The sequence below is a fragment of the Penaeus japonicus genome, unplaced genomic scaffold, assembly GCF_977035675.1.
Source record: "Penaeus japonicus unplaced genomic scaffold, GWHDUDI00000001_assembly GWHDUDI00000039, whole genome shotgun sequence".
Lineage (NCBI taxonomy): Eukaryota > Metazoa > Arthropoda > Malacostraca > Decapoda > Penaeidae > Penaeus > Penaeus japonicus.
In genome coordinates this window covers 9,166,500-9,181,499 of record NW_028234441.1, presented here as the reverse complement: position 1 = coordinate 9,181,499, position 15,000 = coordinate 9,166,500, and the positions used below count along the sequence as shown (strand labels likewise).

Sequence of the window (15,000 nt, the reverse complement as noted above, 5' to 3'; positions counted from 1 at the left end):
TTCCATTTATGCATTGTCATGAATAAAATGAATTATACTGAATATTGTAGATGCCAAAATCATGTTGTCACTTTGAACAATGGTAAGTATTACAAGAGGTTGTTTGTGAAGATTTTTGTCACTACTTCAGTAACTCCAGAATTTTGTGTTTTTCTCAAGTATGAGTTTTTTGGATCTTGACCAGCATAAGTACCATGGTACTGAAGACTAGATACGATGGTTGATTTCTTGTTCCCTTGTCCTCTTCTTGAACTGCTGTTACTGAGCTTGCTTGCAGGAGCATTATGCTTGATGTTGCAGACATATTATAGCAACATAAATTAGATGTTTTAAAAAAAATTGCATATTAGTAAATGTTATTAAATACAAAGGTTTGAAAATATATGATTTTATATATAAGGTATTTTCAGAAATGTTCTTTTTTACCCCATATGTTTACAGAAATGTGCTGGACTTTGTTGATTTGTAATTTTTCTTTTCCAATGTTCCAGCTTCAGCCCCACCCCTGGAGTGACCTTGTGATACTACTGCTGTAAAGTGGCCACCCTGTGGGGCGCTCCTGACTGCCACTCCCTGTATGCAGCCTTCGTCAGTGCTGACAGCCATTCTGTGCATCTGGATAGGTGCACGTTGGCACTTCACAAACTAATCAAACAACAGCAGTGCATACTTTAAGACAAGCAGATTGCAGGAAAACAATGTTATATAGTGATATTCAGTCTTTTGGCCACGAAGATAATGTGCTCTTAAACTTGACAAAAAGCACTGGAATAAACAGTGATAAAGTGGTCAAGGAAAAACAAAGTATAACATTTTGTCTTGTGATGGAGCGCAGGCCTGCAGCCACTTGACTCCATGATAAGGTTTTCTGTGTCAGGCCTTAGATAGAAATCTGTATATGATGTCACATGATTAAGGAAGGAGAGACAGGACAACTGGCATAGAAATATTGCATAAGGTGAAGAATTATTTATCGTAAGTCTAGTGATTTATTATTGATTGCATTTACTTAATGTTAAGGCATGAATGACCAAGTGACATGAGGGATCCTGAGCGTTGTGAATGGGTGATGTAATTTGCAGTGAGGAAAGAATAGTGGTGCTTTGTGAGTTTTTTATCTTTTATTTTTCTTCTCTCATACATTCAAAGATAAAATAAAGGAATGCGGCATGGAAGCTATCTCCAGTGCAGGTTATACGGCAACTGTACAGAAAGATGTGGGTTTTTCTCAACCCTTTGAAAACAGTACATGTGTGTGAGACATAGTAAACACAGTTTGATAATGCTTTTTTATTTGCATGTATGTGCTCATGTATAACACTGTTATAAAAAAGTTATATGATTAGTGGTATTATGTGATCAATAAAGTCATTGTTTATCAGATTTATTAAGAGTTGAATCCTTTAATATAGGTTGGAGAACTTTGGTACTGCATTATATTAATTGTTATATAAGTTTTTGTTCAACTTTATAAAGGCAGAGAAGTTTGAATTTTTATATCATTCCCTGTAGACCTTTGCATTTATCAATGATGGTGTTAGAGTAAGAGTTTGATGTATAGATATTCCAGTTGGCAAAGGTAACTGTAGGTTTTTTGAATAATGTACAATATCGAAAATACAGGCCAAAGGGTTATTCTGTCATTTGATTACATCTCTGGAAATTATTTATAAAGCTTGTAGAGTGTTTGGCACCGGAAGAATGCTACATTATATACTGCACAGTCAGCTCTGTTGGAGCACCAAGACAAGCATCTGTAAGAGGGAACTATCATTCAATTTTTACACATGGTTGTATTTAATTAAAGGATAAAAACTTAGCTCTCAGGTTGGAGATGACATGTTTTATATTTCATGTCCTCTTTTTTCCCCACCTGGTAAATAGTACCAGATTCCTTTCCACCCACCACCATGTCCACTCCCAGATGTTTCCTGTTTGTTCACTTAGTGCCTGTCCATTTAGTAGCCCAGACTACATCACACGTTTCTGTTCCTATTTCATTTCTGTGATTTAGTAAATTCCCAAAATCACGAGAGAAGACCTTCCTTCGTAGTCTTTTTGCCCTCCTCATTTTCATATCATTTTGTATGAGTTCCGAACAAGTAGTATTTTGTTTTAATGAGGTGTATCATTCCTGTGACCTTCCAAAAAAAATAAATCACTCATTGTAAATCCATCTGGGATCCTTGTAGGCTTACCCAAGAGACTCATGTTTACGCTAACCTTCCCTGCTCCCCATATGCTAACCCCCCTCTCGACCCTCGTGCTCACCCCGAACCTGATCTGTACACTCACAATAGCCCCTCCCACCACCTCTCATGGTGCCCCAAGTCCACATGATTAGGGAGTGCTGGAACAGATTTGTCATCAGCTCAAAGTATTTTTTATGTTTGAAAATAAAAGGCATTGCAAGAAAATGGAAATACTGGTGAGCCTGACAGTGGTATATACAGTAACTTTGGGCCTTGGCTTTGCTCCCACTTGGTTGGTTAGATACTGAAATGCTGTCTGAACTAGAATTCATCAGTCATACTTTGATACAATTGGTGTATAAGAAGAAAATAATCTCAAAATGAGGTTGCATCTTTGGTCTTTGATTCTATAAGGGAGCCTAACTGATGCTCATTGTGAAGTTCCTGCACTCACCATTTGTGTAGAAGTGTGTCAAAGTGTATGTATGTATGACGGATGGAAACAAATTTTTTTATATATTTCACTAACTTGTGTTGGTAAGGAAAGATGCACTCATGTTTACCATGTGCCCTGTGTCATGTAGCATTAAGCGAGTAAAAATTTTGTACTAAATATTTATCTTCATATCTTGCAGAAATACCACAAACTTAAGAGCTTTGGCGGGTATTAAAATACCCGGTTCCAAAGCATGTTCAGTCCTAATTATGGAGTATATACAAGTTGTTCTAAACAGTAATATGCAGTGTTCATATTTGTCAGGGATCACAGGATTCCTAGCATGTGGAAAATAAACCTTTTTTTGCTATGGTCACTTGATTAATTTTTTTATATTCTAGCATTCCAAAGAGAAAGTTATGGACCAAAGAGTGCAATAGCCATAGCTTACTGTTTTGATCTTTGCCCACTTGTGTTAGTCTACTGTCTCATGCTTTTCTAGGTCAGTGAATTATACTTTTCAGTCAGATAATTAGAAGAAGAAAAAATGTTTGTATACTTTCATTCAAAATGGCAGTATTGAAATTCTTGACATACTTTCATTTTTTGACAAAAATTCACATTTGGGTAAGGCTTGGTGCTCTTACTATACCTGGATAAGAGCATGAGAATGATTATAAATGTGGATCCCAGGTATCATTCATATATTTTCAAGAATTGATCTTTTGTCTATTGATTACAATAATTATCATTATTTATGATGCTTTTCTGACATTGCAAAATATTCTGATTTCACTTGGTATGATTTTCAAAAATCCATTTGATCCCCCGTCCAAATTTCGGCCATATTCCTTGCCCTTTGTCTAGCCCTGAAGAGCACCCAAGTGACCTTCCAGAGATACCCAGAAAATTGTGATGCAGGTCTAGCCATGTCTCTAGTGCTGATGGATCAGTACTGAATCTCATCACACAAAACTGAATGGGAAATGTCTTAACACATTTTAAAAGACATGTTCCCACTAAGATGATGAAGGTCTCTGAGTGCTTATGGTCTGAAGAACTATAGCCATCAGAGTTGTGTCTAAAGTTAAAGCCATTATCTGTCTGATTTTTCTTTTCTTATTTTGAAGCACAAGCTTGAGTAATTTAGGTTTTCACAGATTTTTAAAAATTAGCTTTACATCAAACTTTGAACATTTAAGATACTGTTGAATAACACTCCACTGAAATTAAAAGATTTTTTTAAAAATTAGATTGGGAAATGCATTTGTGATTTGTGAAATTATTTTTTCTTGTATTTTGTATTTTTTTTTTTTTTTTTCATGATATCAATATTTCAGTGAATTGTATTACTTTTTCTTATTTGATGGAATTTACAGTTATTAAAGATATTGCACCTTTGCACATTGCACAGAATCCAGTTAATTATTCAGTCCTTAAGTTGTGTGAATATTTACTAAAGGAATCAGAAGAGTAAGAGATCAGTATTACAACAGCTATTAGACACAGCTCTCTAGTTTCCCAAAAGTACCTAAAGATGCTCCATATCAAGATGTGAACCATATGTTGGCTGTAAAGTGTATATTGGGCATTATGATTGCACAATCCATCACAGACTTCCCAGGACAGCCTGAAATAATAATACATTGATATAGGTTTGCCTTTATTCTGTATTTTAAAAGTAACTTGAAATATTTTATGTACAGCCTCCTTATTCCCTATCGTCAGTTTGATGTTCAGTACCTAGCCTGAAGGTAATATTGCACAGTGCTGTTTTGTGCAACCTTACCACTAGCTTAATGATAAGAATCACCAGAAGCCATTAAGACACATTTTCAAGTCACTGACATGATAATTGACTGGGAAGATTCAGATGGTATAATCTGCTAAATGATTCATATCAAGATGTTAGTAAAAAAGAAGAAAAAAAAGAAGAAAATTCATATATAAGAAAAGTTTGTAAAATCTAGCACTGCGTAATAAGACCATAGATACACACTAATCCTTTATGTTTACATGATGCATCTGGGCATAAATTAGTTTTAATATGTTTCCATATATGTAGTATGATCATTGTTACAGTCAGTACACACTTGATATTAACGTGAGTGACATCATTTCTTAGAACTCAGTGTTTTATGATCACTCCATATGTTTAATAAATAAAATGATGTGTGCTTTTTACTTCTATTCCTTTATTTATCCTTCATCCTTAAGATACTAATGAAAAAACCTGAGGAGGTTGTTCAAAATCTGTTTTGAGAATTTATTTATTTATTTATTATTTTTTTTTTTTTCCATACAACTAAGGAGACATGCCTTTAGTTGCCATATAATATTTCATAATTTAATGGAAGTGATTAACATTCAGAAATATTTTTGTTGAATTTGAAGTATGGTATCCTCCAAGCACAAAAAAAAACATAAATTAAGAATTAACAAAATATTTTTTGCATGGTTGCCAATTAGTTTATTTGATACTGTAAACTATAATGATGGACCCATGTTTGACATGATTGTTTCAAAACTTTACTTGTTTAATATTACCAAGTTTTGATTGCCTGTGATGACATCATTATATTGACATGAATACCTAAACTAATTGGCTGTTAAGCACATATTGAGAATACATATTATTGGAAAAGAAGCTGCCCTAATAAGTGAGAGGTGTAACGCGGCCAACAAAACTTTTCAATATCAGGGGACTTTAACCCATCCATTGATGTGATGTATTTTCGCCTACTCGAGCTCCACCAGGAATATAATGCTTTTGCGATGCTTCTCTAGTGTTACTTTATTGAACTTTGCCTATATTCCTCACTTCTATGTGAAAATACCAATGGAAAGTGAAAGCAACAAACATGTTTCATACTTTAATAACTGATCAAGAAGCAGAAATTGCTTGTCATTAACCCTCTCTGGACGGGTGGTACACTTCTGTACCGCTCATTCAAAAGCCCAGTGGCCGGGCGGCACAGTATTGTGCCAGCCATTTAATTGATTTAGGCCTAAGCGCTCGAAAGCCCCGGCATTGTGACATTCAAGGCTGGAATGCCCCCGTCGTGAGTGGGTTAATATGACATTCAAACACCTAAACTAAAGTAACAGTAAGAAATTATGAAAAATTATCATATTCAATAATAATCTGGCATTCTATTGCTCATGTTGTAGCACATCACAACTGCCCTGCCTGGAACTTGACGAGAAGATGCACAGCGTCTCAGGACCTGGCTCCGGCAATATTTTCAGACCACTTGATAGGATATCAATTGGGGTGAATGGGTTAAATCATTTGATTGGATCAGAAAATGGCAAAGGTAAAAATTTTAACAAAGAATAATGATCTTATTTACATTTGAAAAAACATCTATTTTTATTTCTATGCCTATAGATGATATTGTAGATTCAAGAAAGCACTGGAAGAACTTCAATACCTTAGTGGATTTATTGTGTTAAAATTCTCACAGCATAAGTTCTTTGGAACTATTGCAGGACTTCAAAATAATTAGATTGGGAATATTACAAGTGAAAATGGAATATTAATGAGACCCACCCATAATTCACTGAACATTACAAAAACATGGGAATCTTCATTCAAACCTTTCAAAAGACATTGCTGAACTCATTCTAATATAAAAGATGTGAAACATCTTGTAACATATTTGCAAGAAAAAAAAATGAGCAGCATGAATAAATTTGCTAATGTGTAGTCTGAAGATTGCAGTAAAGTGTTCATATATTTTTAATTTCCCATTCCCTACGATTATGTCCCTCCCATCTTTGGATCTCTGGAAATATTGGGTCAGAGGGCATCATTTTCCTCAACTAGTCTTATCTTTGTATTACTTAAAAACGATTACTCTGTAGTGGATTATTGATGCTTATCCTATGTTTAGATATTTACCTTATTCATTTCTGTCCTTACTTTAGTTGTACTCTCCCACGTATTTTTTGCCTTTAACGTTCTGTTTCCCTTCTCCAGATTTAACCAATCTTTGCACCGAAACATGAGGCACTGAAAATGAAGCTTTTGCTAGATGAAAAAAAAAGCCAGAGATGGTTTACCAGAGTGGGGTTTTCTCTTATTTTTTGTCTATTCTTGGTTGTGATATAACACCTTTTGAACTGAAAAGGGGCATTTTTCATCTGTCAAAAATACCTTGTTATATTCTATATTCTAGGAGAACTCAAAGATATTCATTAGGGACCTTCAAAAGAAGATTCACCCAATTTGAAGAATAGTTTTTGGCTGTTTTAAGCCCATAAAAACAATCCCTGTTGTATATGACATTGTTTTTTCAACCTGCTAGAGAATGATACTTTTAACCCACTGTTTCAGATTGCGTTGACTTGCTGTGCGGTTTATTTCTTTTCGCGTCAGACGCGCCGACGAGGCGGCGCTGCAAGGCCGGCGGTCGGCGGAGAGCGAGCGAAGCGTTGGCTCGCGGCCAGTGAGCCCTAGAATTCGCGTTCGAAAGATTCGGTAAAAAAAAAACCGTGCGAGCGACCAAGGCAAAGCGGAACCCCCCCGTGAATGGGATAATAGATCTTATTTGTTGTAAATTCTGATATAAAAAAAAATTACATGAGTGTAATGGTACATAAGGATATGACAATTAAATATGGTCTCTTGAAGAAATTCCAAGCATTTCAAGGTTCTAGATTTGCATTTAATAGTTTGGAGAAATCTGAACAATCCTGTGAATATCTGAAGCTCTTAGACAATCTTTGTATCACATGAATGCAGATTACATGATAGCATCTGATAAGGGTGCATCAAAATTCAGATACAGGGAGATAATGGTGGGTAAGAGAGCACCTGAAGAGACAATGAGGTGATTACCCAGTTATTCATATGTGGCAGTGGAGTGAATATACTTATCACCAGCAACAAATATTGACAGTACTGTAAACTGTACATTAAGAAATATGGGAAATAGCTTATTGTCACAGAATACATGGATCTCATCATACATTTTTGAGCGATACTTAATGTAAGTTTCATCCACAAGGGGTTGAAAAGAAACACTAGTAACAATTATGAATAGTCATTATCTACATTTGAGTATATTCCACATCAATAATTCTGTTAATTATAAAGGCAACAGATGGCAAACATGGTGAAAAATTTAAGCTCAAGAAATAAGAAAGAAAGCCTAGTAAGTATAATCAATTATGGAACCAATGTGACATACAAACTCTATAGAAATTGGAAAGATATCTCCCACCTCAACATTGTTTTCCCCAAATGGGACTCAACCAGGGGATGTGATAAGGATAAATTAGGCTTGCGGAGCAAATGTGCCCGAGGCCAGTCCACCTGTGTCAGTGTGTGCCGACTCATGAGAGAATGTGCCAACGAGTTGTGACTTGACCTGAGCTTGGTCCTTACCAACCGTATTGCCCAGGCACGGTGGTGACCACCAGGCGACAGTGGAAACTGACAAGCTTGGATGTGGCTCCATCCGCTGACCACGACTGTGCTACCTAGTGGCTCAGGGGATGTGGTTAATTGAGTGAGCAAGCTAGACATTTATTAGAACAGTTCTTACCACGCATACTTCATACTTTCACATTTTATTTATCTAGTTTTGCTTTATATTGTATCATGAAAGTTATTATTTCTTAAACAAGATACTGGATGTATGGATGAAAATTTAAAGTATTTCCCACGTAAATGGGTTGTATCAATACTGTCTACAAGACTGAAAGCTTTTAGCCTTTGGATCAACAGCCCATTAATCAGAAGGCAATTCCATGTAGAATAATCAACTGCTTATCACATAATAGGTTTGAAGAATTCCAAAACACATTTGGTATCTGCAAGGATTATGGGTGGGTTTATTTTACAAATCATAAAAAATAATTATATCCTTCACAGTGTATCATCAGTTCAACAAAATCTTATATCATTTAAGAGTTCAAATGCAAATTTTCATAGGAAAATTAGTTAACAATAGACATACTTTTGTTACAGTTTGACAATAAAACCTGCTAATATTTCCATCTTATGGGCTTAGGTAATCCTCTTTAGTTATCTAAAATATAAATATAGATATCAATTTTCTGTTAACATTATTTCCAATTACCCAAAAGATTTTAAAATCTAAGACTTTTTTCTTTGAAATGAAGACAAACAACAAACAGATGAAAAGGCAACAACTAAACATTTTTGTAGCAATATATCTGGTAGTAAGTAAAGTTTTTGAGTAACAAATGTATTCATCACAGATATCATCCTTTATCCTATACTGTATATTGTTATGGTGCCTCAACCAAATTACATTTAATATGAACAAATATATACCAAGGTTTAGATGATATTCACATTCTCCTTATCCCTAAGCTGTGACAAAACCGGTTCTTTTGGGGACGGAATGAATTTCACGGATAAATTACAAACTTGCAAATTCAACATAGTAGTTAATATATGCATGGTGGGAAACTTATCTAAGCTTATTCAAGATGATCATGTGTGGAGCATCTGATAATAGAATAAAAACTTTAAAATTCTCTCACCAAATACTAGTGGATAATGTGTAGCCTTTTTGTAATAATATAAGTATGAAGGCACAAAATCATCAGTAGAAATACTGAATAGGTCATTGAGGAAAGGACCCTTGGTGAGAACCAACAATGTGTCAATAGTGCAGACTTATGATACTGGACTTTTATATAATGTATGTACATAATAGATAAAGCCACTTACAGTATCTCCTGAGGATAAGCAATACTCCATACTATTTATGGATACAATTGGTATGGCTTTCTGATTAAATACAAATACATTAATATGAAAAGCAAAAAACAGAAGAAAAGAGAGAAAGTGATAAAGAAAAAAAATATATACACACATGTAAAGCATGGTGGGTGCAAATGTATGTACATAGCGCGTGTGTCTCACTGTATATCTATGGAAGTATATTTTGATTGTTCTGCCTTCTAACTCTAGTTTCTAACTAATTATATATAACAAGAAGTATCATAATTATATATATATATATATATAAAATAAACTTCATAGTTTCACAGACTGATTAATTGAATTGAAGAAAATGATACACTGAATATAGGAAGCAATGAATTTGAAATATTTGTTGTAACAGCATAATTGCCTCCCATTACTAATGACCATTCACTTCCAAAGCCTATCTTAAAAGTTACTGTGATTCAACTTAAGGTGATTTTTGCTCCGTCCAGTCTAACGCTGGGGTATTTCGACAACAATTTTTACCACCATATGACGGCGACGAGATATTTGGTCAAGGCCGGCGCACCGGGTGAGCGGGCGTAAAGCGCTCGCTCGTAGCTAGTGCTCCCGAGAACCCCGAGGCATTAGGCTTATGCGTTCGAATACCCCGGCATTCCAACCATTTAGAGCCGGAATAGTCCTGGCGTGAATGGGTTAACAACATCATGCTATACTACTGTAATAAATCTATAATTTTAACATAAAAGGAATAAAATTTATTTATAGATCTAACATAATAACTAAAATTACAATTGGAATTTTGGGATAACAAAATATAACATTCTCATAACCTTTAAAACATTATATCATCTTAGAGACTATTTAATATTTAATCATACTGGACATTTGATGGGTATATACATCCACAAAAAGTATGTTTTATGCATTTATAATCTCTTATATTTCCAAGGGTTAGAAACATGTAGAACTGTGATTATACTGCACAATAAAGCACTTAATAATAAAAAATTATATTCTGAAACCCCAGGTATAATCAAAATAATTGTATTATATGTATTTATCTCTGTGTGAGTGTGAGGGTTGCTAATGCTTTCCTGTTTTCTTCCCCTTTCCTGTAGGGTAAACTGTTGCACATTGCATTTAAACACTTTGCCTGCCAGGAATGACAGCTACATTACTTCCGAAAGGTAACAGCTGACACAGGAAGGATGGGCTGGCTGATCCTGTTTACCTCAGCAAGGGAATCAATATTCTAGTTGTGTCACAGTTACGTGTCTCTGAATACTTGCATTTCTTTTAGTTAACTGAGTGAGTATTATTTGGCTATTGTTTATTTCTTGTGTTGTGGTTCAATTGTGGTTTATGTGACAGACTAATTGGGAGTCATGTGTGGCAATTTCAGCTGATGTAGATTTCCAGTGGTTAGCAAAGGCATTATTCAAAGGGTGCAAAGCCATTCAAAGGCATTAAGGTATAATATCATCAACTATATTTTTTTATGTATTTGTTTCTCATTGAAGGGTTTAGTAAGGGTGTAATCAACAAGTAACTTTAGTGTTATATGCTACAGAGAATATCTTAACCCTATGACGACGGTGCGTCACACCCGTGTGACACAGCCAAACTCCCGATGCCGGGGCGTCAAGCCAGTGTGACGATTTCAATGCAATATTGCAATCGCCCGGCATAGGGGTCTTCGCGTAACGAGTGCCCCGTCGGGAAAGGGTTAACTTTCAGATTTTGTATTATATAACCAATATCATATATAATAAATGTCACAACTGCGAGATTAGCTAGGTTTGTTTCGATGTATTGTATATGTGTATGTATATGTTATGTTGTTTGTATATGGATATTACGCTGTGTGTGTGGGTGCAGGTGCGTCAGTGTAACCGGGCAGGTACACGAGGACCTGGCTCGCGAAGTAGGGGCACCTTAGGTCAGTGGCAGCAAGCGACCTGATTGGTCGGTGTGCAGGGGCAAGCTCCGCCCGAGGCTCGCCCTGACATCGGTGCATGGTAGCGACCCCTCGCAGCTCAAGTCACTCGTGATTGGTCGAGGTCCAGTGTTGAGGAACGGGGATGCTTGTAGCTGGCATAGTGGCTAGCTACAAAAAGCGCGATTTTTGCAAATTTTGTTAGTTGACCCAGTTGAACCAGCGACCCTGTTTCCGAGTGACCAGCCGTCTCCTCTCCACCATGCGACCTCGTCTTCCTCACCTTTTCCTGCCTTGGTAATGTGTCTATGCCTGTACCTTTGTGATTGTAGTTTCTGTTATGTCTGTTCCGGTAATAAACCGCATGTTCTGTTCTGGTGCTTTTTCTGTTTGACCTGGCTGCACTGATCCTCTCTCTCCACGGAGAAAACGGACCTGTGACAATAAAACATAAAAAAAAAAAAAAAAATGTATATGAAGTCTATGTAAGCTAGGACACTAATAATTGCTGGGCTAATGTTCCAAAAATGGTTATAGGTTTCCAATTTCTCCCATGGGGAGAACAGGTAGTGGCAGTATATAAAATAATGATTTGTATTACATGCACAAATAATTAATTAAGTAATAATTTCATTTTTTGTATATGCATCTTGATATATGAATATACCATACATATATTTACACACACACACACACACACACACACACACACACACACACACACACACACACACACACACACACACACACACACACAAGCACAAACAAAAACAAATACAAGCACATACACAAACACAAACACACACACAAACAAAAACACAAATACAAACACAAACACACACACACATGGACTTATGAAAGCAGTCCTAGAATCTGTTGGACAACTACAAAACCCAGCTTGTTTACTAAACATTAGCAATTCTCTATTTCAGGTTGTACCTCACTAGACTGCAAAGCTTGGGATCGGTGAAACTAAAATTAGTATTTCAAGGCCGTATAAACCACTGCAAGTAAGCTGTGGTTGATGCTAACAATATGTGGTGGGGGGTCATATCACTGCCCTAAGCCACCAAAAGATCCTACATCAATGAGATTCAACCTATACTTTATAACAAAAAACAAAATAAACTGTACTACAATTATGTAAAAAATGGTGAATTATCATTAACTTTACAAGGTAGAACTGGCCAAATGTTCAGTCTCACACATCATAACCCGCCAATGTACGTTTCAGCACTTCACTCCTCTTCACTGGAGCCAGAAGACGACGAAGAGGACCCATGATGGAAGCCTTTGTGCATCATATACCCTCCTCCAGCAAGGGCCCCCATACCTGCCAGTGGTACACCATATTTCATGGCTTTGCTCTGAAAAATGGAGAGAAAAGGGTCCACTAAAATAAAAATACATTCCTGTGTGTAAATTATCAAGTAAAAGACACTGCATGTAATGATTCTAGCTATTTCTTTCTACCAACTTTCTTCACATTATCAATGCATCAGGGTTATACATACTGGCTTTGAAAGCATTTTGGCTCCTGCAAGAGCTCCTCCAACACCCAGGGCCTTGTTCAGAATTCCACCTCCATGGGAACCCCCATGACCAGGGTATCCTCCACCTGGGTATCCTCCACCTGGGTATCCACCCATCTTGGATTTCTGAAAATGAGATATACATCTTCAATCCTTCTGAGATGGGCCACATCTTAAGATGTTCAGGATGGGCTGGACATCTAAAGATTCAAGACTTTTGGCATGAAATATGAGTCTATCTATGGTATATTAGCAAAGTGATATTAATTAACATTTAGTAAAATAAGTATTCATAACTGAGGGAATAAAAAGCTATTAATTTCAACAAATGGAAAATGCAGTAAAAAAGTGATCCAAGCTCCTGAAAATTCCTATTGCTTAAAACTATAACAAGAAAGGCATTATTTGTTTATAAACCATAAAGTGGAATTACACAGTGCATTCAAACTCACCCCAAGCAAATGAGATGCTCCTAGGGCTCCTGCAAGAGCTGTCCCCGCACCTGCTGCCATCCCCAGTAATCCTTTGGATCCACTGCTCCCTGACCCTTGGGGTGGCTAAGGGTGAGGACGTTAGGAATATTATGATCAAATGTCTCAAATATGTTTTACATCTAAAATAAGAAAAGTACATCAAGACATACATCAAAATCCATAACTAAAAAGATTACTATCTTAACTCCTTCTTTAGTCAAATTCATTTATATGTACATGTATACCTTGAATCTATATGCCTAATATGGACTGTAAATTTTTATATAGCTACTTATGGACTTGCAAACATGATTGTCTTCACTGCTTCTCTGTCCTTGGTACAACTTTTATAATGCAGCCACTTGGTCTTCAGATGCAGAAAGTTGTACTATATGGCAAATTTTATTCACAGTTAATGGCATCCCATGATGCCTCTACTACCTCATGGCTATCAGCCAATAGTAGACTGTATATTCTACTAGTTTCTCCAGCTCTACCAAACATTTTATCTACTGTCTACCACACACACCCAAATAAAAAGTGACTTGGTTTGCCAATGGTCTTCATAGAAATCTGACAGCCAAATGTAACCGTTCAAAACCTTGCTATAACAATGAATCTAGTGTGGACAATTTAGTGTCCTTGTATTCTCTAATAATTTTGTTTCAACTTTTCAATACCAGAGATTAATAAAGTTTAAGTCTTTATCATGAACTGAAACCAACCTTTGTTATTATTAGGGGGAATAAATTTTTACATCTTAAAGTTTTCGTTATGGCGACAAGTGTCAAGGAGTGATTGAAGATTATTGCAAGGTGCTCATAATGGCAAGGGTGAGTGGTGCACAGCATTTCTTTATTACCTGAAGGGTATTATTTCAGTTTGGCAACAAATAATCAAAAGCATCATTAATTACTACGATCATCCTATTTGTCACTAATTAGGTTTAGTTTAAAATCACCAGTAGGAAAGCAAGCTATAAAGGCATCAATTCGCGGTCTACTCATGGTTTTAACCCATCTACTACGGATGACGTAAAGTCACATCATCAGAATATTTCAAACACCCAGAAGATGTGCTATCATGTCACAAAGCTTTGACTTTATTGCTCTGAGAGGTTCAGAGCAGCCTTGTGCCTTGAGATATCTCTTGGAGGGAAGCTCCATGGGCTTGCTATATTGCAGGTGGGAGTAAAATTAGGCAAACATACACCATGTCATGAATGAGTTGAGGGGCAAGACACACAGATGCCAATCGCTGTCTAAAGTATCAAGCAAGCATAATCCAACCATCCCTTCCAAAATCCTGAACTGCCTCTAAATCACTTTTCTCTCATTCTGCATAATTTTTCTTTTGTATGTAATCAATTTATCTTATTAAGTATATGCTCAGAACTTTTTTATTCAATAAATTTTATCATGAAATCAAATAACATAGTGAGAATTTTATCTGAGTTCCCCTGACCTAAATATGTCCTTCTATCTTCTACTCAAATCTGAAATTTCTTTGTAAATTCTTTGTGCAGAAATCATTGCATACTGACTTCTTTCATATTTCATTATTCAACTGAGAATTTATTCTTTTGTTTATTTCATTCATTCATCTACTTATTCATTCTTTATCTTTTTATACAAGAAAGTAGAAGTGTGTTTTCTTGATAAAAATAATCATATCACTCTGTTGTGCCTTGGTGTTTAAAGCAACTACTATTCTTATGCT

At 36.0% G+C, this 15,000-nt stretch overlaps 2 protein-coding genes and 1 long non-coding RNA gene across 10 annotated transcripts in view; 2 read left to right on the top strand and 1 right to left on the bottom strand.

Annotated features, from left to right (window-relative positions):
• kuz (zinc-dependent metalloprotease kuz) overlaps window positions 1-4,812 on the top strand; it is a 184,869-nt gene extending 180,057 nt beyond the window's left edge. For all 4 annotated transcript variants that reach the window (XM_086533359.1, XM_086533358.1, XM_086533357.1 and 1 more), the window contains one exon: window positions 492-4,812. In XM_086533359.1, the coding sequence (XP_086389485.1) occupies window positions 492-514 (23 nt within the window). In that variant the 3' untranslated portion in view covers window positions 515-4,812. The remainder of the gene's footprint in view (window positions 1-491) is intronic.
• Window positions 4,813-7,157: 2,345 nt separating this feature from the next.
• LOC122266243 (uncharacterized) lies at window positions 7,158-12,723 on the top strand. 4 transcript variants are annotated; one of them, XR_015190709.1, is made up of 3 exons: window positions 7,158-7,463; window positions 10,459-10,527; window positions 12,209-12,723. It is a non-coding gene; the product is annotated as an uncharacterized LOC122266243 (long non-coding RNA). The 4 variants fall into 4 exon arrangements; XR_015190711.1 differs by lacking the exon at window positions 7,158-7,463 and adding an exon at window positions 7,629-7,787; XR_015190712.1 differs by lacking the exons at window positions 7,158-7,463; window positions 10,459-10,527 and adding an exon at window positions 7,629-7,787.
• LOC122266242 (uncharacterized) overlaps window positions 8,441-15,000 on the bottom strand; it is a 12,049-nt gene continuing 5,489 nt past the window's right edge. For both annotated transcript variants that reach the window (XM_043035880.2, XM_043035879.2), the window contains exons 6-8: window positions 13,261-13,365; window positions 12,791-12,934; window positions 8,441-12,643 (exon numbers count right to left, since the gene is read on the bottom strand). In XM_043035880.2, coding sequence (XP_042891814.1) covers window positions 12,515-12,643; window positions 12,791-12,934; window positions 13,261-13,365 — 378 coding nt within the window. In that variant the 3' untranslated portion in view covers window positions 8,441-12,514. The remainder of the gene's footprint in view (window positions 12,644-12,790; window positions 12,935-13,260; window positions 13,366-15,000) is intronic.